This window comes from Aedes aegypti, chromosome 1, assembly GCF_002204515.2.
Source record: "Aedes aegypti strain LVP_AGWG chromosome 1, AaegL5.0 Primary Assembly, whole genome shotgun sequence".
Taxonomy (NCBI): domain Eukaryota; kingdom Metazoa; phylum Arthropoda; class Insecta; order Diptera; family Culicidae; genus Aedes; species Aedes aegypti.
Genome location: NC_035107.1, coordinates 54521270 through 54544344, shown reverse-complemented (window position 1 = coordinate 54544344; position 23075 = coordinate 54521270). Strand labels below are relative to the sequence as shown.

The 23075-nt window shown below is 34.7% G+C and overlaps 1 protein-coding gene across 2 annotated transcripts; it reads right to left on the bottom strand.

Annotated features, from left to right (window-relative positions):
- Nucleotides 1–5072: 5072 nt before the first annotated feature.
- On the bottom strand, nucleotides 5073–22165 carry LOC5574018. Of its 2 annotated transcripts, XM_001661062.2 has the most exons (10): nucleotides 21805–22165; nucleotides 21592–21712; nucleotides 21147–21528; nucleotides 12055–12217; nucleotides 9905–10044; nucleotides 9634–9848; nucleotides 9484–9577; nucleotides 6536–6850; nucleotides 5933–6044; nucleotides 5073–5593 (listed from the first exon to the last, which is right to left on the bottom strand). In XM_001661062.2, the coding sequence occupies exons 5-10, from the start codon at nucleotides 10010–10012 to the stop codon at nucleotides 5160–5162; spliced, it is 1278 nt and encodes a 425-aa protein (XP_001661112.1). In that variant the 5' UTR covers nucleotides 10013–10044; nucleotides 12055–12217; nucleotides 21147–21528; nucleotides 21592–21712; nucleotides 21805–22165; the 3' UTR covers nucleotides 5073–5159. The 2 variants fall into 2 exon arrangements, with proteins under 2 accessions (XP_001661112.1, XP_021707474.1); XM_021851782.1 differs by lacking the exon at nucleotides 12055–12217.
- Nucleotides 22166–23075: the final 910 nt, after the last annotated feature.

Below are 23075 nucleotides of genomic sequence, written 5' to 3'. Positions count from 1 at the left end.
ATTGTGTAAGTATATGTGCGTTTCGTAACGATTTGCGCTCCAGATGCGTTAGTCTGAATCATTTTTACCAGCTGAAAGTCGTTTCAACTAACGGGTCGGATTCGTTAAATGGAAGGCAGTCGTGTTCCAACCAGCAAATCCCCGCTGTATATCCATTCAAAGCTATCTGAATTGCATTATTGTGATATAAGTGTATTTTTAGTCGCCTATGGAAAAACGTTCTTATTTTGTTTTTACTTTCACACATTGGACGTTTTTTGGAAAAATCATATGATTTCACCGTTGCATTTCGTATAATTTACTATAACCGCAATTTATTTGTATCCTCGAAAAAAAAGGCTAATATTTTACAATAATCACAAAACTGTAACTATTGATTTGCTATTTTCCTGTGAAACAATCCATGGGAAGCTTGGATATCAGTACGAATACAACTATCTACTTTCACTACTTTAATTCGTGCAAACTATCCTCCAGCATCAATTTTCGAGCACACACTAACACATCATTTTCAACGCTCGGGGATCGAAAGAAACATTGTTTTTGTTAAATACTGCCGGATCCATATTGTAAATTTAGTGCCAATTTCTTTCGCTAAACATGCTCACAAACTTCTGAAAAGATATATCATTGTTTCGGCAATCAAGGCTAAACATGGTAAAATCTCAAATCAATTACAAACGCTCTCTATTATATTGTCTTTAACTTCAGTATGACAAAATTCAAATCTTCCCAGACAACCAGAAATCGCATGAAAGTTTACGTTATAACTCGTTTATTCATACTAATTACATCAAACCCGCAAAACACCGTGGATTAACTCGTCAAATTGATGAGGTTCCGCGTGTAGAACACTCTTTTTCTGAGTTCATTTGTACATTTTGTTCCGTCTCGTACACTCGTACAAAGTAAGTCGAATCAATCCGTAGCAGCTGTCAAATCAACATTTGTTTTCATAAGTTAAGTCGCATGAGATTACAGGTTAGTTCGGTAGAATATTTATATACTCGCATTGTATGTTATTGATCATCACATAATATATGCACGCATATCGCCTCCACTTTTGTACATAGAAGGCCTTTCCGCGACATCTTATAAGTGAAATTTTGCACATACAAAGCCTCCAGGTGATTTCATTGTACGTACATTTTGGTTGTCTGGGTTAACACTTTGCACGAAAAAAAATCTTCCTCTCTCTTTCACTCTTCCATAATAGGCCTTTCAATGTTGGATCGTGTTTGCATTTGTTTACATCGGTGGAGGATCAGTGCGTACACTGGGCTGTCATTTCCATAAAAGTCAAGTCAAAGTGCTACAAGATCATTTAATTTGAAACGTCTCGTGTAAAGGCCTGTAAGAGCAGGAGAAGTCAAAATCCAATACAAAATCAAAACGATGCACAGCCTTGAAATTATACAACTATATCGACAAATCAATGTTGAGTGTCATGGAAAAAGAAGACGAAAAACAGCCCGTCTTTAGCACGAAAAAAAAAATGAAAATTCCTCATTTGAGTATTTTCTAATTTATTCTTGTGTTACCTTTCACTGCCTCCTGCATTCGCTCCTTCTATTATTATCATAGAGTGAAGAGCAAAACAAATCTGAGTTAGATTCATATTGGTTGAATGAATAGAACATAGCCGGTCATGCCCATCATATCAAGATGAGGTAAACGCATGAAATTCTTTAATTGAGTAGAATTAACTTACCTTTGAGTACCTTTGGTTCAGCGTGTATACACCACCAGGCTGGGAGCTAGTACACGGAGACGGAATTGAACTCAATTTTGGGTTGTTTCAACGCAATTCCGTAGTTGAGCCCAATAACTCAATTTTGGCTAAATTTCCAAGGTCCCCACTAGGTAGTTTGGCTTTAATTCCATCAGAAAAATATACTCAATTTTGGGTTGATTTAACGCAAAATTGAGTTCTTTCGACCCAAACATAAGAAAAGTTGCGTTTACCCAAATTTGGCTTATTGGGCCAAAGTACCCCCATTGGGTAGATGCAGCTCTCTCTATTTTTGACAACATTCGTGTGGGAGAAAGAGAAAACCGAGAGATTTTGGGTTGAAACTATAATCGATATACTTAATTTTGGGTAAAGTAAACTCAAAAATTAGGTAAAAATATTTCTCCGTGTACCCACCTCAGATGTATCCACCACCATTAGAACTGAATCAAACACAAAATAGCAAAGGTGATGTCGATGTTTAAACAACGCACACTATGGCGCGAGCATTAGCACGAAAAACACACACATACAGCCACACCGCCAACACATTCGGAACTGCTTAGTTTTCCTTTTCTGATTTTCACTGCACATAACACTTGCATACATGCTGGGTGATTGTGGCCTATTTTATTGATTTTGATAAATCAAACCTAGCAGGATCGCCAATGTGGAACTTCGAAAAGCCACAATCAATCATGTAGTATCTGTAGCGAACATGTAGTATCTGTAGCGAACACCATCCGATCACCGAGCACCTTGAGAATCTACTGCTTACTGGCTAAGGCATGTAAATGTGTTGCGAGTATGCATCAACTTGGCCTGTCAGTAGCGGCGGTTTAGTCCATATTCTAGACTGGCACACACCACACACTATGTAACATTTATGAATAAACACGATTCTAATGTTACATTGGACATTCCTGAATAAAGCTTTGGAATGTAGTTTAAATGGTAGAATGATTTGTAGAAGCGTGTCTGAGACACTACTTAGATGTATAGAATGCCATAATAACTGCTTCTCAATCATTTCAGTCGATATTTCCAGAGTCGCACTGCCTCGCAAAATTGAAAACGCTCAAGTGACAAAAAGATAATGAGTTAACAAAACTGTATTTTGGTCTTTTTGCCAAACCATGTTTTACCGTTTCGCTGGATTGGATCAGCTGCAACTTCTTTTTTCATGTTATTAGTGCATTGCGTGCATATAGGGGAATGATATTGAGCACAAGATTGAGCATCATGATGTCATTGTATCAATCTGATTCAGATGCATGGTCGATCAAGCATATAAATATGCTTCCCGGCTGCAACACGAGCAACGTACATGCGCGACTTGCTCACACATATTTGCAGAGCAATCAATCACCGAAGAGCGGAGAAGCTGTATGTATTTGTTAGGCGTGGGCTCCTTTCTCAAGTCCCTACAACAAGATGGACGGCGTCGTCATCGTCATCATTCCCCACCGCAATTTCTTGTTTCAACCGACGGCTGGAGCTGCTTGCAACACAGCCGTCACCACCACCACGTCATGCAGTGGGAAACTCACACATGATCATGTGGGCGAAACCGTCATAAAAACGGGAGGGAAATTGAGGGAGAATCAGTGAGAGAGCAAAATGTCCTACATACAGCTCAACGTTTCCCCTCCTTCTGTTGTTACATATGACACATAGACGGAGGGGAAGAAGTGACGTCGTGGGATTGAATGAATCAAAACAAAGCACAGCTGGTGTCTCCGATTAGCACACCGCAACAAAATGTCGATATTTTCAGAGTCGCTCTGCCTCGCAATATTGAATACGCTCAAATAACAAAAAGAGAACGAGGTACACAAAACTGTATTTTAGTCTTTTTGCCAAATCATGTTTTAGGCTTACGCTGGATTGGATCAGCATTCGCTCAGCTGCCAGTTCTCTTTTCATGTTATCAGCGTATTGAGTGCATGTAGGGAAATGATATTGAGCATCATGATCTTATTGAATCAATCCGATTCAGATCCATGATCGATGAAGCATACACATATGCTTCACGGCAGCAACACGAGCAACGTGCATGCGCGACTTGCGCACATATATTTGCAGAGTAATCATTCACCGAAGAGTGGAGAAGCTGTATGCATTTGTTTGGCATTGGTTTCCTACAACACAATCGACGGCGCCGTCATCGTCATCATTTCCCACCGCTATTTCTTGTTTGCGCCGACGGCTGGTGCCGAATGCAACACAGTCGTCACCACCCGTCGTGCAGTGGGTAACTCACACACGAACAAGTGTGGGCGAAACCAGCATTGAAACGGGGGGAAGATAGAGAGAGAAACAGCGAGAAAGCAAAAAGTCCCAAATACAGCTCAACGTTTCCCCTCCTTCTGTTGTTACATAGGACACATAGACGGAGGGGAAAAAGTGACGGCGTGGCATTGAATGAATCAAATTGTTGTTGTTTGTGAGAGACTTTAACCCGAAGGTCATTCGTCCCTTCTTCAAATGAATCAAAACAAAGCACAGCTGGTGCCTGCGATTATCACACCGCAACAAAATGAGCAGTTCAACTTGAATGTTGAAGCAGTTCAACGCACGTGGATACAAAATGAAATAAAACATGCTTGCTGTGTGCTCAAATCAAAATGTCCGATGTTACTATAACTGAAAAAAATGACCTAAGTGAATGTCCAATGTAACAATTGTTGAAACAGAACGACCTATGTGATTTATCCTATGTACATATTTTTGGTCAAAACGTCCTATCTGATGTTTTTATAGATTTCAGTGTAATTTCCAAATAAATTGACACAATTTCATTTCTTACGTTGAACTCTATTACACTGCTTCCCTCTACAAGCAACACAGTGGGGAAAAATTGTTTCAGTTTAATACAGTTTCAAAATATATTTTCACAACCTTCAAGCTCGATTTACTCGAAATGTGTGAATTGTTAGATAGGCCGTTTTGAAAAGTTACGCGAGAATTCAGGTAAACTACACTCTGAAAAAAATCTAAACTAGATAGTTTAAATCGCTCACTAAAATGCTATTCGCCTGCTTGACCCCAAGCATGGTGTAACTGGGGACAATACTGGCTTAGTATAAGTTTTGCTTATAATGAATGGAGTATAACTTTCGTATATTTACATACAAACTAACCATTTTCTATTCTAAAATTACTTTATTTACCGTTTTGATTAAAATCGATCATAAAAATTAAAACAGTGATTTAACTCCACCAAATTGAAAATGTTACTGATTCTAATGACATAATCAAACCGATACGATTTTTAAAATTCATGGTAAGCCTTTTCAAATCAGTTCCACTTTCAATTTGTTGGAGTTATTATCAAAAATTCAATTCAATAGATCTTTATTGATAACTTCAATTCAATAGTTGTTCATTGATAACTTCTTTCAAATATTTCTTCCAATTTCACATATTATGGAAGTGCATTGGCAGCCTTGGACAAATGAGCACAGAGGTCGTTAACTCGTGTTACTCGGCTGCGTTTGATGATTTTATATACAAAAACATTGAAAAAGTCAATTGTCTTCTTAGCTTTACTGGGAATATTGATATTCAGCACTTTATACGCCTTTAGAAGCAAATCCAACGCTAAGAAAAAGTCTTCCCCACAATCGATTGCTCCTTTCTCCATGACCACGAAATATGTTCCTTCAGCGAAAGGTAGCGCATCGCAATAAACGAAGGGAACTTCTGACACTTCCATTTCCTCGTTTGGTGATTCTTGCCTCCATTTAACGAACACTGAAGCATAATCCTCCAAAGGCGGTAAGTTTGAAGGATCTGATTTTCGGACGTTGCCCTGGTGTGTCAGCTCCGCCATTATTTTCAGGAGCGCCTGTATACCGACTGAAATGACAAAAATAAATAACTCTTTAATGTTTTAAGGTTAGGATTAAGATTATCGGTAAGTTAAAAAAAACCTAGGATATGTTTATCTTTAACTGTGTACATACTTTCTCATTATTAAAAAACACTTGCATCTATTACCTTATATTTTCACAATTTACTCACACAAGTTTATTTTGACAACAGGCTGTTAATTATCAATCAAGGGTAAAATACCATAAAGGAAAATAGTTATTTTACTGTAAGTGATTTTTATTAAAAACAAAATTATGCTGGCGTCAAAAAGGTTAATAAAATGTTTCTTGAAGCCCTATGAAAAATGAAAAAAAATTTACTTACCACAAGCAATTTCATTATAGAAGTGGTTTAACATGAGGCATAGAGGAACGACGGTTGAGAACTGTTGGGAGGCTTGTTTGTCCGGGAACATCGCTTCAAATTCGTTATGAATCTAAAAAAAAAAAAATTGTGTTAGATAAGTAATAAATCTATGAAGAAAATTAAATTTGCTCATAAAAGCATACACGCTGCCCGTCTTAATTATGAAATCGCTTCATTAAGTATTGCAACACTCTTTTTGAATATTCCAAAAAGTTCAGAGTTACTGGAAAGCATAAGTTGCTGTTGTAGCGATTCTAAACTTGTCGGAGGTGTTGCAATACTTGATGGAGCGATTCCAAACTTTAAGCGGGCAGTGTATAGGCGTAACTTCACAACTGGGACAGGGCTTGGTTCTCAACAAAGTACTTTTATGAGCACTTGAACAGTTATTAACTGAGTGCTTTCTTTGACATTTGGCCATTTTTGTATCCTTATATCGTATAGCAAGCACGAAGAAAAGTTGACCTTGCTAAATAACTGCCCGTTTACCGCTACGGCTATATGACCCCCCAGAATAAGCTCTGTCCCGGTTGAAATGAACAAGTGAAAAATGATTATTACCAATTTTCCATCATAATACAGGAAATAAGGAAATTGATTCAGAATCTCTGTACATGATGTGTTCCGGTTGCGAAGTCCTTCTCGGTACTGGAATGTTGTTTGCATGAGTTGTTCGACGATTGAATAATCGGCAGTCTCGTCCAGTTCCAAAAGTTCGTCCATTGCATCAGATTCGTCACGAGTGAAGCTGGAAGCACTTTTACGCTTTCTTCTCACAGTTGATGGAGCTTGTGGTTGCCTGTTCCGTATCCAAAAATGAATGAAACCAGTGTGCTCTCCTGTAGCTTCTCCGTTATGCTCCCAGAAAAACTCGGCCTGAAAATGACACACAATCGAGTTAGTACCGTAAACTGCTCTAATTTCGTGATACCTTGTAGATGTACAAAACATTAGATAATTTGAGAAACTTAAAAAAAAAACAGGTTTAGGGATAGGCATGGCAAAGTGAGCATGTTGATTATTTGAACATGAATAACAATTAAGTAAACAATATGAATACATTAATTCATCATTCAAATTGGATAGGGTAGAAGCACCGTGTTTGGCCATATTGCTAATTGTAGCCACAGTGGATTAAGCACTGTTTAACAAACTATCATAAATCATTTACATAAGGTATCGTGGGTCAGGTGGGTAATGGATTTCGCATAGTTAGGATTCTTCAAATCCTAGAGACTTTAAATTAAAATAAATGAGGTCGTGTAATTTTTTTTATCTTGACTCCCATCAAATATAAGCAGTATGCTGAAATTTATTTTTATGTAAAATTGAAGAAAAATGTACAGAAAAAGTTTTTGAAAAACGTCTCCTTACTTTTCACTTGCCCCACTTGTGGGGTTATCGTTTTGAACAATAAATTCAAAAACTAACAGTTATATTTACGATTTTCATTACCTTTAAAATTTGTTAAGGCGTTCCAATGAACAATAACATAAGTAACATGTAGACAAAGAAAATTTTGTTCTTGTTACTTGAATTTTCTTCTGTTCAGTTATGTTTGGGACAGCAATTGCATTTCTGCTCTGTAGATTTACACCGCTCGTTATTTGTTAAGAAAATCGGATGGCTCTTCAGGAGAAATCAAACGGAATCCTTCAATAAAGCATTTAGAAACTTTTTTTTTATGTGGATACACCTATACCCCATTTTTTATGTTTTGAACTAGCTTTACATAGACATTCCACGAGATTTCCGTGCGTTCTCTTATATTGGAACTTTTCAATCAACATTCAGTTAAATATACCAATTAATTTCACTTACCCCATTTACCCACTTGCCCCGCGGTACCTTAATAAAGCTACATTCAATTTATTCAAAAGTTATTATAAACAATTAATTTTCGTTAACATTTTTACTGTAGTATAGTGTACACTTTATTTAGCCAGGGATTTCCCGATTTGACTACTCCCATAGGATATCCATGTGATTGGCAAATTTGGGAACCGAGGTTACAGATGTGGCCGAAACTGGTTTTAGCAACATATATTGACCAACGCGATTTTCAGTGAAAAAAAAAACAAGCTACTGCTCGGTTCCTTTATTTTTCATTCATAGAGTATTGTACATCGGCTTCCTAGATATTTTTAGAAAATAATTGCTCTTAGTCTTGCCAAAGCCAGTGCCTCTACTCTACGAACATTGAAATAATACTGAGTTAAATTTAAGACAAGTTGAAACAAAATAACTTATTTGTTAGTATAAGAAAGATAAAAGTTTTGACCGATTCACAGACACACAGACGCAACAAAATGCTAGTGTGAAACGTGAAACACGAAGAACAACGATGCGTGTGCTTCTTTGTTGTGAGGGTTATAACATGACAGATTTGAATTGATTAGTATTGATTGAATGATGGAAATGCATTGGCATGAATACGAAGGGGTTCGGGGGATCTACTCCGCTCCCCTAGAAAATTTAAATTCTTTTGTGGACATAATGTTAGTCTTAAGTATGTTTGTCTTTATCACAGACATGCATAAAAACTTATATATAAAACAACTTCTTTGTACCTTTTAAATTAGTGGTTGTAATATTGCATATTTTAACCCAAGGTGTACTGTCATACAAGTATATTGTAGTATGCAAAATAGTGTAACATCCTTACCGTAAAAATAGTGTTCTGTGAAATTTTCAGCTTTCTAGATGGTGATTTAAAGGTGACCCAAAGACAATGTAGGTTTATATGGAAATTACTATGGCGAATTTTTGAGATATATTCCAAACACGCTAGTACTGTAATGTAAGTACAAACTTATTATCCCATAATCAAAACTCATTCTTCAAACCATAATAAAGAAATTTGATGAAGAAAGAGATTCAATCCGACGGATAGCAGAAGAGATATTCATGAGTTTGTTTGCTATTATTTAGCTTAATAAGGGATTATAGCCCTGCAAACTAGTACAAAAATCACAAACAAAATTAGCTCAAAAGAGATTTGCTACTTCAGCAACATCCTTCATTAAGGTTGTGTTATATAATATATACTTTGTTACGCTTATAAAATTTATCCACTATGTTTGAAAATGTTTTGGAAAAATATGTAAATGGTGCGGTCCCATATTAAAAAATAAAGGCATAACAGTCTCTATGTGAATTTTCAACCCAAATAGCAAGTGCAGAACGTGAATTGTGTTCAATTTTATATTTTTCGCTGATAAATAAAGGCAAAATAAGTTATCTGTGCGGTGGTACTGAATTAATATTGCATGCAGATATGTATTATGATCATTTGTATTAGAAGATAAACTAGAAACTTTGAGTGCTATTTTCTCCATGCCTACTTTTTCTATATAGGACAGTTATGCTTTCATTGGCAGTGAAGATAAATATATATTTATTTATTATAGACAATTTTTGTTATGTTTTCTTAATAACCTAAATAATTTAAGGAGTTCCTAGCGGTTCAACTTGGGTGAAATTGATAAAATTTTTTATTACGAAATTACCTCTGCTGGTTTGTCGTCAGATTCAGATGCAAGGCAATCAAAAGCTTCGATAATTGACTGAGCAAGCTTCTTCTTCACCTCTGATGTGATTGTTCTGAAAAATGTAAATAAAAATAAATATGTTGATATTCTATTGGCTATAAAAATTACCTCCCGGCATTAACTTCATTCGCGAAGAAATGGTCGCAAAGTGTTCGATTGATAAGATGTTTTTCCTTCTTCAATAGGGCTACTCCTTCAGCCAATTTTCCTCTTAATAGCTTCTGACACTGGCTACTCAACTCCAACACATTAATTATCGTATCCTTGTTAATTGATGCATCCAATTGGTTCGTATTATCGTGGCCGATTGATGCTGTTGAAGTCTGGATAATATTATTTTAAATAATGTGTTTAAATCCTTGTTTAATAAATATATTACCCCTGGAAGTGTTTCAGAGTCGCGAAAGTTTTGTTGAAGCTTCTGAATTCTCAGCCACGAACCGAGTTTCATTTGTAGTGTTGACATGACCATTTCTTGAGACAACATCAGAAACGTCTCTATGGTAGTTATATCGTTATCTGTAAGTAAAATTGCAATTAATAAAGTTAGCTGTTATTCGCAATGAGTATTTTTTTAAGATATCATATATATTACGTAAAGTTTAAATAATTCGTGCAGTATTAATAAAGGAATAGTAAGGATTGAAAATGATTGAGCACATATTGTTAATACACGTACAATCAGACGTAACACTAGCATCATTACCATAAACCACTCATTTAATGATTAATTCAAATTCCCTATATTACAAACCTCACACGTAGCGCCTTCTGCAGACCATGGGTCGATCATAAACTGGGTGATGGATTTTGAAGGAAGTATTTCAAAGTTTTACGTCTGCTTGTCTGTGGTTAATACAATAAAATGTTTTAAACAATAACAACCTTGCATTATGCAATAAGCGAAGTAAAACATATCCTAGTAATCATGCCGTTTTGTATAAAAGCTTATATAATGCAGATGCATAGAAGCGAAACTTCGAATTTTCAATAACACAAATCTAAAGTAATAGACAACCAGTGGCGCTAAAAAATTGAACGAGTGTTACAAGCTTAGTTTTTCTTTGTGTTTTTTTAATAGATAAGTTTTTTGTGCTTATATTAATTTAATGATTGGAAAGATAGAAAACATACTCGTATAGATGTTAATTAAAAATATGTTACAAGTTGTCAGACTCACCGCTAGTTTTCGATTTTAATTTAATTCACTTGCATTATGTAATAGTGAGAGTTTGATAGCCTATTTGAAGCTATCATAATATTGTAAAGAAATAAAACAATCTTCTGAATCGTAGGGAATCCAAATACTGTATGTTTTTCTCTTATAAACTTTCACTTCGGACAGCAGCAATTCAATATCGGTATTCGTAACGTGATAACTGTTATATTGTTCAGAAAATCTCACGGTTTCAAGACAGTTTATCACGAAATACAATATCGAATCGATATAGTACATGCTATTAATGATTCCGTATTGTGGTGAATTGGTTTCATCGTCGTATTTGATGACAGCATGTGGTTTAAAATGAATTCCATCGATTATGAGGTGTTTTACATGATGAAGATTTGCAGGGAAGTTCACAAGCATAACATTGTGCGGCGTGTTTTCTTTCCTTACCACATTTTGTGATACGATATCTACACGTTGACTGAATGATCTGGTTACTATTGCCGATATTTGTTTCAAATTTAAACGTTTTGCTAAGCTCAAAGGAACATTTATGTAATTTTGAGCATTTTTTATTTGACTTTTAGGCAGTTTATTAAGAGCTTCGAAGCGCATGCAACTGTAATCATTAGGAATAGATGTAGCCCTGGCGTTATTAGCATAATGAGAAAGATGATGTAGTTTGTTTATAGCCGCAGTCCCTGGAAACAACTCTTTAAATCGTTGTTGTAATGCTTTTATGTTAAATTCCAATCCATCAATCATGTCATGTGTCGCCATATTTGAAAAACATACAAAACAAATTTTTTGGAGTATAACAATCAGATCCAACATATTCTCCTGTTCAGGTATCAACCCGTTCAGAATGAAGGGGAAAACTCTTAGTAAAATCCATGTTTGAGCTGCTGTTTGCTTGAGTTTGTTTCCCTTTTCTGACAATTTGTGTAGAGAAAAATTAGCACAAGGTTTATCTTGAGTTTCCACGGGACCATAATCAAAATTTTTTAATCGGTCGTTGAAAGTATTGCAGTTGAAGAACTTTCTATGCTTCACAAAAGTTCGTAACACCAGTTTGATTATTTGTGGAACAACTCCTTCAAGCAAATCATGCATTGGATCGAAATTTTGGTTTCTAGTTATTCTAAAGTACTCCAATTCGTGTAATGCGCAATCCGATACAACGCCTCGTTCGCTTATTGTCTGGATATGAATTAAAAGTTAAAACAAAAATTAGTCTGAGAAGAATAGTCTTGAGGAAATCTGAAGTAATTAATTATTGAAACAATCGTAACTATTGTCTGTTAGTATTTTTTTTAGTAAAAAAAAAAGTTATATTAGTTTAACATACTCCAAAATATTACCTGCGCTGTAGAATGTTGTCTGCCTTGCCCTTGAGGTTGTGCTGATTCAATTTGACGATTTTTTATTTTTTCCAAATCTTTTGAATGTGATGCTTCAGTTCTTTGCTCGAATACCGCTCCAATGTTTCCGTCCTTCAAGTTATTTTTTGTTATATAGCATTGCCTACAAAAGTATGATGCGCTTGGACTTAATAAACCAAATATTTCGTGTGCCGCTAAAGTGTCTCCAGCAAAAGAGCATAGAACTGCCTTAAAGTTGTATGAAGCAGTTCCAAACTTAAGTCTCACTCCTTTTTCCAAAGTTTGAAAGTCATTGATCAGTGGTTGCAATACTTTGTGGTATCCATGTTTTTTTAGAATTTTAGAATTAATAGATAATACTAAATAATTAGTACTGTATGTGGAATCTCGGCAATGGGCAAAATTTTGGATTTTTATGTAAAAGTGTGTGATTTTATGTTTGCCAGCTCTTGAGCTCAAATTATTAACAATTTCGATTTCGTCAGCATTCATCGTTATTCGGAGTGCATTTGGATTACGGCTAAAGAATGGATGAGTTTTAAATTCTGTCCCATCCTTGAATGAGCATATGTAGCCTTCAGGTGATACTACTTCTTTTTCCACGATATCCATTGCATCTGGGTTACGCATTACCAAAGAAAGAATATCGTACACAGAAATATATTGATATGATTCTTTAATTTTTTTCATTATTTTTTTACGAACAACTCCATTCTGAGTGAGGATTTTTTTATACTGCTCTATATGTTTTTCTTCTAGCATAACTTCTATTGGCTCAGGAATTTTTGATTTGGTTTTCATTGCCATGTATGCTATATGAGTATTCAAGTCTTTGATATTTGTGAATACGTTTCCTACAGAAAAGCTATTTATAGTATTCACCAAGTTTGTTCTATCAATCGTGTTACGTGCTGCTTCTATAATATGCTTGATTTTATTCCACAAAAAGCTCTCTATTTTGGTTATCAACTTTTTGGTGTACGACATGACATTTTGTATAAACTTCTCTGGAATAGACACATTGCAACGCATTTCAGAAATGTAGTTACAAGTGAAGTTCAGAATTTCTTCTATATCTGCAGTGTTTTGGAATATAACCATATTGGTTACACCATCTAGATTATGAAAAAAGTCGTTTATCATGTTAGGTGGCTCTTGAAATTCTGGCTCATTTTGTGGGTCTTCTTGACCTGGATTTTGAATATTCAGAGCAACACGATGACGAGGAAGATGATTCTCCATCAAATGGCTACGAAAATTTTTGAACATGAAGAACTGAGAATTGCATCGTTGCTTATCTACATATTCTAGACAAGTGAATGGTAAAGCATTTCTCACTGATAGACGTAGTCCATGTACATTCCGGAAATGATTCTGTAGCTCCTGTATCCCTCCTGAAATTTTATTGTTCTCTGGTGCACACAAATAGCAAGTATATCCTTAAAATAACAAAATAATAAATTGATAATTTTATAAATAGTTTTATATATTTTAAAAATACATCGTTAGAGGTGACATTGAGTCGAAGTATACATTCTGAAATATCTCACTATAAAACAATGCATACACAAAAGATCTTGGAAGCTAGTAGTTTATTTTCAATAAATTATATATAAAAAAAGGATTTAAAATAAAACTTTGAAGTTTTCATAAAAAAATCTCTCTTTTAGGTGATGAATACTATCTTGAAACCTTATTGCAGGAAACTTGTGTGGAAGACGATTCTTAAAATGTGAGCCGAACGTATCCAGGCTTAAAAACTTGAATTCGAATTTGAAGATAATTTCATACGTTTCTTATTCAATGAAAACTGAACAAATTTTAGATTGAAGTATTTGCAATTTATTCAGAAAAACATTATGAAAGTTGTTGAAAATCAATCAGGAGAATAGCATGTTTGGTCCATTCTCACCCCTAACAACGGTAAATTTTGATTCAAAGATTTCAATTTAAGAGATGGTTGATAATATTGCCCAACGACTAAAATGAAGTCCAAAACGCAACTAAATTTAAAATCTCGCCGAAGACATTTAGAAAAATCTCAATTCTATGCTTTTGAATTTTCTTATTGATTTCAGGAAGAATAATAAAAAAATCCAGAACAAATGTCAACATGAGTCTGTATTGATACTAATTGAAGAATGCTTTCGGCGAATTCTTGAGGGATTTTAATAAGAAATCTCTATAATTATATTTATAAAAATTCCTAGAGAAACAATTGAAGAAGTTTTAAACATTCCGAGAATTTGTTAAAAAATCCGTAATAAAGAATAATTGAATCCCGAAAGAATTATTCAAGGAGTTCTTAGAAAATACTTCACGAGGAATGGAAGCATTGTAGAAATGCGTGGGTGAATGAGAAGTACTATCGGATGTTTTTTATTGAAGAGATATCACATCACATGTTCTTCTTCTTCTTGGCATTACGTCCTCACTGCGACAGAGCCGGCTTCTCAGCTTAGTGTTCTTATGAGCACTTCCACAGTTATTAACTGAGAGCTTTCTTTGCCAAAGTTGCCATTTTCGCATTCGTATATCGTGTGGCAGGTACGATGATACTCTATGCCCAGGGAAGTCAAGGAAATTTCCTTTACGAAAAGATCCTGGACCGACAGGGAATCGAACCCAGACACCTTCAGCATGGCTTTGCTTTGTTGCCGCGGACTCAAACCACTCGGCTAAGGAAGGCCCGATCACATCATGTATCAGAGAGATATCCCATCAATAAAAACTAATGAAAAACCCTACTGATGAATTCTTAAAAAATATTTTGGAAAAACTTTTGTTTGCGTCCACAAAAGAATTCTTCACAAAATTTTGAAGTTTTTTTTTGGGTAATCGTTGTAGTAATTCCTTAAAAACTTCTCTAGGAACTTATAAATGTGTATGACGAAAGTTTATGAATATCTCTTGGTAAAATCTTAGATGAATTAAATGAGAAATACTTGTTGAAGTTTCCAAAAATATCTGTGGAGTTTCACCGACATTTGCGGGAATAATTTACAAACAAATGTATAAAATACCTTTTTTATTAATTAAAATTAGAAAGAACCCTTCTAAAATTCTATTGGGACTTTTTAAGTACTTCTTAATATTTGAAGTAATTTCTTTATAAATCCATATAAATCTGATCTTTTGAATTAAAAAACATATTTTTAGAATTTCTCTTCTATTTGTATTTATATATTTCTGAATTCAACAAATTTTCGTTTTCATATTCAAGAACTTTGATTGTAGTTTCCATGACAAATTCTGAACAAATAGCAAATTGTTGATTTTTATTACAGTCAACTCTCGCATAATTTGTGATCTCGCCCTAAAAGCCAATGGTAAACGAGTGTGTAGCTTCTTGTTTTTAAGCAAATAGATGTCCCAGTATGAAAACTATCACCACTGGAAGATAGAGAAGGATCATGTCTTCATCGTAGCATTGTTGAATAACGTGTAAATCCATTCGTTTGCTCGATAACAGCAAGCTACATACTCGGTTACCAATGGCTTTTATGGCGAGATCACAGGTTATGCGAGAACTCTTCCTTACTCAATATATCGTATCTCGATATCGAGTAACAGAACTTTTAGTTGGTTTTTATGGTTACCTCGATGGTACCTTGGATTGCATTTGCAATTATTTTGTGTTCTATAACTCGATACCTCCCTACATCGATGGTCCCTTCAATATCGGGTAATGGAGAGTTGACTGTATTTCAAAATAAAAATATAATTTCAATAAATATTTTTCTTGAATAAAAAGAACTTTTTTGATGTTTCAAAATGGTAATAAAACTACTGGTTGTATATTTTTATTTTTTGGTTAAAGGTTATTACTATTAATATTACAATAAATATTTTTCTTCAATTAAAATAACTTTTTTGAAGTTTTAAAATGATCATAACTTTAACACATACTGATTTGTTATAGCATTATATGTCTTCTTCTTATTCCTGGCATGAAAATAATTACTAATTAATAATTATTAATCTGCAAAAGTCGGTAAGACTGTACATAACAAGATTATTCTGAGTATATGTAGTTTACATAAAATGGAGCCTTCCTTAGCCGAGTGGTTAAACTCCGCGGCTACAAAACAAAGCCATGGTGAAGGTGTCTGGGTTTCTGGCCATATATTATCATGTATCCTCGTACCTGCCACAGTGAGGACGTAATGCCAAGAAAAAAAAGAAGATAAAAATGGAGTTGAAAATAAAATGTCAATAACAAAATCAAACAATTTTCGCATTAAATCTAATTATATTTGAATGTAATTTGCCTGTAATTTTTAGGTTAAAAAAATATATGTTTAGAAATTTTATATTTACTGCAGTAAACTTTAAAACGATTACATGAGGAATCGTTCAAAAATGCTTTAAAGGTGACATTTAAGAATACTTAAAGTAATACTAAAAGAACTATTAAAGTGAATTGTGAAAATATCATGATGAATATTGATGGAACATATTTCTTAAACAACCACACTAAGCTTATTTTCCAGATTCCGATGAATTTGTCAACAGCTTAACAAATTCATTGAGTACGGTACGCTATTACAGATTCCTGTTAAAAAATATGTTGAATTTAAATAAACTACGTTAATTAAGGCCCAAGTAAAAATGGTGCAAATGTCAAAAATGAAAAAGCAGGTTTCGCCGTTGAAATCGACAAATCGAAAAAAATAAAAACACGCAACTGTTTTATATCCAAAATAAAAAGCCTGTGTTTTTATTTTTTTTCGATTTGTTGATTTCAAGGGCGAAAACTGCTTTTTCATTTTTGACATTTGCTTCATTTTTATTTGCACCTTAAATTAACAAACCATCAACATGTTGAGGAATTCCCAGTAAAATGAGCTAAATGTGTATGATCAGATACATTCCTGAGGGTTGGTTGATTATTATATTATTCATGGCAGAAAACTAGAGAAGAATCTCTCAACCAAACCTAAGGTGTATTTAGGGGGAATTTCTCGGAGGACTTCTTAACCGGCCTTTTGAATCTGGAACAATTTCTGAAGTATTTTTTTTTTTAGAAATCGTACAAGAGTTTTGGATCAACTTTTAGTGAAACTCATAGAATGATTCAACAAAAAAATATTTAAAGGACTTTTCAACATAAACATGCCCTGTAGTACTATCTGGAGATCCTAGAAAAAGTAAAATCTAGTGGATTTTTTGTAGAAGTTATTGTGAGCTCGAGAGTTCTCTTTTTACTATAGGAATAACTGAAGCATTCATGAAAAAAATATTGCTAAAAAAATTCGTCTTAGAAAAAATCAATAAAAATGCATAATTATTTTATGTATATTCTATAAAAAAGATTTGAAATCCTCAGATTTTCAACGGAATTTATAGAACAACCCCTCAAACACCCTGTCACTCAAAGATCATTTGCTAGATAAAATGAAATAAAAAAAGATTTATTTGAGTTATTTTAAGAAACCCAGAAGATGAATTTTTGACATAATCTTGAGGAAACGTTTTGTGGAATCCTTATTGGAGGGCTCCCTGGAGTAATTCCTCAAAAAATAAAATTAGGGATGCATGGAGAAACTGTACTAGGATGCTTGAGAGAATTCTATAGATGTGAGGAACTGTTTCAATCATATTTTTGAAATCCTGCAAAAAATATTTTCTGTGGTAGATCTATGAGGAATTTTCTGGTGAATCTGATTCGAGAAATTCCTGAGGAATCACTAATTAAACTTCTTGAAGAAATCCTTGTGGATTGAACTTCTTGAAAAAATCCTTGTGGAGTTAAAGTCTATAAAATTTTTTTGGTAGAATAAGTGGGAAACCCCTAAGATATTCTTGATTACAAAAATACTGTCTGTAATAAAAAAAAAACAAAAAAGGCAGAAATCAACGAACTTTTTTTTTAAAATCTCCTGGTGAAATCTAGAAAAAAGGTGTAAATACTTTGATTAACCACAAGGCTGGTAGCGACTGAGTTTCAAAGTGGTAGCGACTTTAGAGACCTCAAGCTTATAAAGAGATCAAAACAGAAAACAAATAAAGACCACACAGGAATCAGGTGATAAGATAATGTTTTAAACAATCCAGCCTTACATATCTCTATGAATATTTTTTTTATTCGTATTACTACTCGTGACATTATAACATGTATTAATGTGTGCCTTTTTCAAGATATTGTTTCGAGGAGTTTAATAAGAAACTAATTCAGGTATTATCCGGGAGTTTCCTTCAAATATTACAGCGAAGATTTTTTTCAAAATTACATTTATTAATTATATAATAAATCCTCAATGAATTTTGTTTAGGATACTTTCATAAAACAAACCATAACATAATTTGCAAAACAGTTATTTTGTTACATCATTGAAACACATTTTGTAACAATCTTGTTATACATTTGAAAGGATCTGTAATATTTTTGTTTTATTTGATGCAAATCAAATTTTGATAGATTTTTTGTGATTTTATCTAATAACTACGGTACATGTTTAATAACAACTGATGATTAAAAAAAATCATATAAGAGAAACACATTCTGTTATAATATTGTTTCTGCCGTCTTGTCGGGAAGTACTCCAATAATTTATCCAAGGATCTCCAGGTAATTGTCAAAAATATTATATAGAAATCATTGAATTTCTTTTGAAATCCAGGCGGTGTTTCTAAAATAAATCCTAAAGTAATCATTGTAGAAATTCCCTATGAACTCTTCCAAGGATTCCTAAAAACACTATATTGTATTGGACAAAACATTTGCACCTTTTTAAATTTTTCATACAAAATGACCAACTTTAGAGAGCTATATCTGAGTCACTTATGGACCGATTTGAATGAAATTTTACCAGTTCTTCAGAAATAACTTGAATTTCAACATATATTTTTGAGCGATTCTTTTAATCACGAGTTCACTAAACTGTATTTTTGACATTTTTTTCCTAATTGACATAATTAAATATATTGAAGGAATAGCTTTACAGTATCTTTAGCATAGTTATAGATTTGGACGAATTGAACAAGTTTGCTGAAGATAGTTTCTGTGTAAAGCTTTCATATTTTGAGATAAATAGTTTTGAATTTTTCGTAGGAAATTTCACCATAGTTTATTCGTTATTGTTTGTAAACTTGTGATTGGAAAAATATTTTAATAATGTATGTTAAAATTCAAGTTATGTCTGAAGTTCTGTGAAAATTTCATTCGAATCGGTCCATAAACAACTGAGATCTAGCTTAACAAAGTTGGTCATTTTGTATGGAAAATCGAAAAAGTTGCAAATGTTTTGTCCAATACTGTAGCTCCTAATGAAGTCCTAGTAGATTTTCATGATAAATGTCTAAGGTGACGTTCCCCATCGGAATTTTCTATTTAAGCGTAATAAGTACACCCTCTCTAAGATAACTATAGAAAAAATAATCAGTCGCATTCTTGGATAACATCCTGTACGAATTTCGAACGCAATCCCAAAAATTCCCTCCTTTGCGGAATGGGTTACATTCATGCCCTGATTCGCTACTCGCCACACAGTAATGCACATGCGCTAGTGTCTATGCACGAAAAATCGCTAAAAGGGAACGCGAAAAATGTTTGTATGGCGAAATGCATTTAACGAATTATTTCTCAAAATTGGGAACTGTTTTCGAAAAAAATATTTGTTACCGGTTGTGCGTGATGATGATGGCTATCACGCCTACCAAATATTTTTGATTACGGCTTCCACTCACAAGAAATTTGGAAGTTAGATACCTTTCCCCATACAAAATTAAATGAGAAAACTCCTTCTGATCAACTGTGGACAAGCGCAAAGCAGGTGTTCCATTATTGCAGAGTATCTTGGAAAAAATCATTAACGTATTTCTTCAAAAACTCTGAAATAAACCTGCTAAACCTAACTATTGGAAAAATCGAGGCTATGTGTAATAACCCATACTACAGTTAGGTCTCCCTGTAAGACACTCCCACTGCAATTTCTCAGCAGTAATGGAGTCAATTTAACTTTTAATTTGTGGCTGCAGCGTAATATGTAAAAAAGTCTAGAGTAAGGTGGGGCAAAAGTTCGACCTTAGTGGTATAATCAAAGTTTCCAGGAAAATAATAGCAGATGAATCAAAACAAATACCATACAGCGAACCTTCAACATATTGGCTATAACTTTGCTGAACAAACTTGTGTCAAAATATTTACCCATTTTTAGTTATAACAGTTTCAAAATTGATTGTCTTATTCGAACTTTTGCCCCACCGGTGGGGCAAGAGTTCGAATCTAGTGTGAGGCAAAAGTTCGTTGGCTAAAACACAAAATATCAATATTTTTATGCCAGGCATACTTTATACCAGCCGTAAACTTATGTTTGCCGAAAAATACACACTAAATTTTCATCAAAAAATGCTTTAAACAGGGTTAATTGTAATACACCCAAAAAATAGCAGTTTTTCGCAAAACTAAGTGAAAATGTAAAATTTGTTTGACATTTTTCGCACGATCAGGCAAATTTTGCTAAATTTGAAGATAATATGTAGATTTAAGGAAATTTGAAAATTTGTTCGTGGTTTTATACATGGGTCGAACTTTTGCCCCGCAGATTCGAACTTTTGCCCCGCTATGGGTCAAAAATTGATTCCAACTATTTATGGAAAAACTAATACACGTCAAAGCATCCTTATGATAGGCCTAGAAACGCCCTTACATAAAATATTGAAAAATATTTCATCTTCATTTGGTTCCATGCATCGAAAGTTTGACCAAATATTACAATATTTACGTCGAAAAACAACAAATAGCCATAACTTTTCCTAATCTCAATCGATTTTTATGATATTTGGAGTGAAAGTCTCTTACTTGTATAGCATTCGAACCACCATGACACTTCTAAGTTTTGATTTGATTTGAGCTAGAAATCTTAAAAAGAAACTCTTGCCCCACTCGAACTTTTGCCCCACTTTACTCTACTAAATTTCACCTGAATCGATTGAAAGACATCTGAGAAGTTATGGTGAGCGTAAAGTGAGTGACAGCGTCGGATAGAAAACCTGACTGTATGTCTGAGGAGTCTGGTTTGGACCATGTCACTCTTTGTTGACACTTACTAAAATGCATACAGACTTACCAGCTAACTGCGCTGCGACCTCCGGACCAAGTTCTTGTGGCAACCTGTCCATGCTGAAAGAACTGTACAGCAATCAAGAGGCAGTTGACGTTTTGAGGCGGTCCGGTTCAAGTTGGTTCGGGGTCCGCGACGTTCCAGTGCAAATTAGTTCGGGGTCCGGGGCGGCACGGTTAAAATTGGTTCGGGGTCCGGGGTGTTCCGGTTCACATTGGTTCGGCGTCTGGGGCGGTCCGGGGAAGCATTGTCCAGTGAAAACCAAAAGTAACTCAGCACACTCTACGGTAGTTGAGCAGCGGCACGTTAACGCCGGTTGAAAAACGGACCAAGTGATGACCAACGGCGGCCCGCGAGTGCTTGGATTTGCAGATGTCGGATTCCCTCACTGAAAATGAAAAAAAAAAATGAATCACTATTTGATAAATCGAACAATTAAAAACTAACTCACCTTTCTTGCTGTGCAGCAATCAGAAGTGGACGGCGTCTGGGGCGTTCCGGTTAGGACACTGAAACCACCGGAAACTTTTCAGGGTTATGTCAGGAGCAGAGGTCCGGACATTCCACAATGGCTAATCGTCGAAAGGGAAGCGAAATGTTAGATTTATCGAATCGGATAATTGAGGTTACAACTAACCGCGAGCCAAGAAGAAGAGGAACTTACCGCGACGGATGACACTTGATATTTGGAGGAAATCGGGTGCCACGGCTCTCAAAAGACACTTCTCACTTTCGGAAAAACTGTAAACTTGATTTATTTCGCGAAAAACACTTTCTTTTTAAGCAATTTCGCCTACAAAATCACATCCGACCAAGAGCAAATTTCCGAACGCGTTTGTTGACTTGGTGATTGTAGCAAACTGACATCGTCAGCTAAACACGGAAAAAATAGTATAGCTGAAATCGATCTTAGATTAACTTTTTAGGGGAAGCAAGTATACTTCTTAAACATAGTCAAGTATAAACAATACGAAAGACAAAAAAGCGTGAAATTTAAATTATTTACGTTTTTTTCTGATTCTGAGTGTACACGGAGAACTTGGAAAATACTAGTTAGAGTATGAGTTATGACATCCATTGCGTTTTTGATCTTTGTGCATTGCGCAGCATATGAAATATGCGCCATAAACATAAGATTTATACTATGCCATGCATTTTTGAAAATTATTATTTTGTGTGGATTTTGGCCTTTTTTGCATACACTTGGGACTTGGTGATTTTTCATTTTGTAGTTTCATTAGCAGGCTCTCGCGTGGAGGTAGAATTTCGTGACTATTAATTCGCGAGATTTTTCGGATATTCGTCGGTGCTATGACCCCAAGTGTCCCCCGAGTAAGTTTGAAATACTACAACTAACAAAGAGAACGAGTAATAAAAATTGTATATATTTCAGCCAACAGGATATTAGGAAGGAAAAGACAAGGCTTCCGAGGATCAACAACAGACGTGGCCAAGATGGCAGATGAAGAACAGTAGTTCTAAAGGCGACGTTGAGAATATTGTTAAGTTCAAGGTAACTTCCACAATAATATTATACACCATCATAACCATAATTTTAAAAATTTGTTCACTATTTCAGCGGATTTCACCCCCTACCCTACAGCGTACTCCACGCTGGCAAATGTAATCTACTGGATATTCCGTAGGTCCGCCAACGTATCGGAGACATGAGAGTGTAGAGCCAGGTGTGAATTTATCAGCCGCCGGGGTGATTCCATCAGACTATGGACTCCATCGAAGATTTCGATTCCATCAATGTCACACACGTAGCTGTGTTCAAGTTTCCTGAATGGTGAAGCACTTCATCGTTTATCGCTGATAATGGATCACTTTATTTATCGAAATAAATGCAGTATTGTCTATCATTTCTTTTAATTTAACTAATTTGTTTTTTTTTCCTGCTATTGGGTTTGAATGTAAACAAAAGGATAGCGG

Excerpts from the sequence above, each read along its gene's own strand:
- LOC5574018 (XM_021851782.1), bottom strand. The coding sequence starts at position 21,198 with ATGGACAGGTTGCCACAAGAACTTGGTCCGGAGGTCGCAGCGCAGTTA. Across the intron at positions 10,045-21,146 it reads GGTCGCAGCGCAGTTAGCTG|ATAACGATATAACTACCATA; the intron begins GTAAGTCTGTAT and ends TTTTACTTACAG. Across the intron at positions 6,045-6,535 it reads TGTATTATGATGGAAAATTG|ATTCATAACGAATTTGAAGC; the intron begins GTAATAATCATT and ends TTTTTTTTTTAG.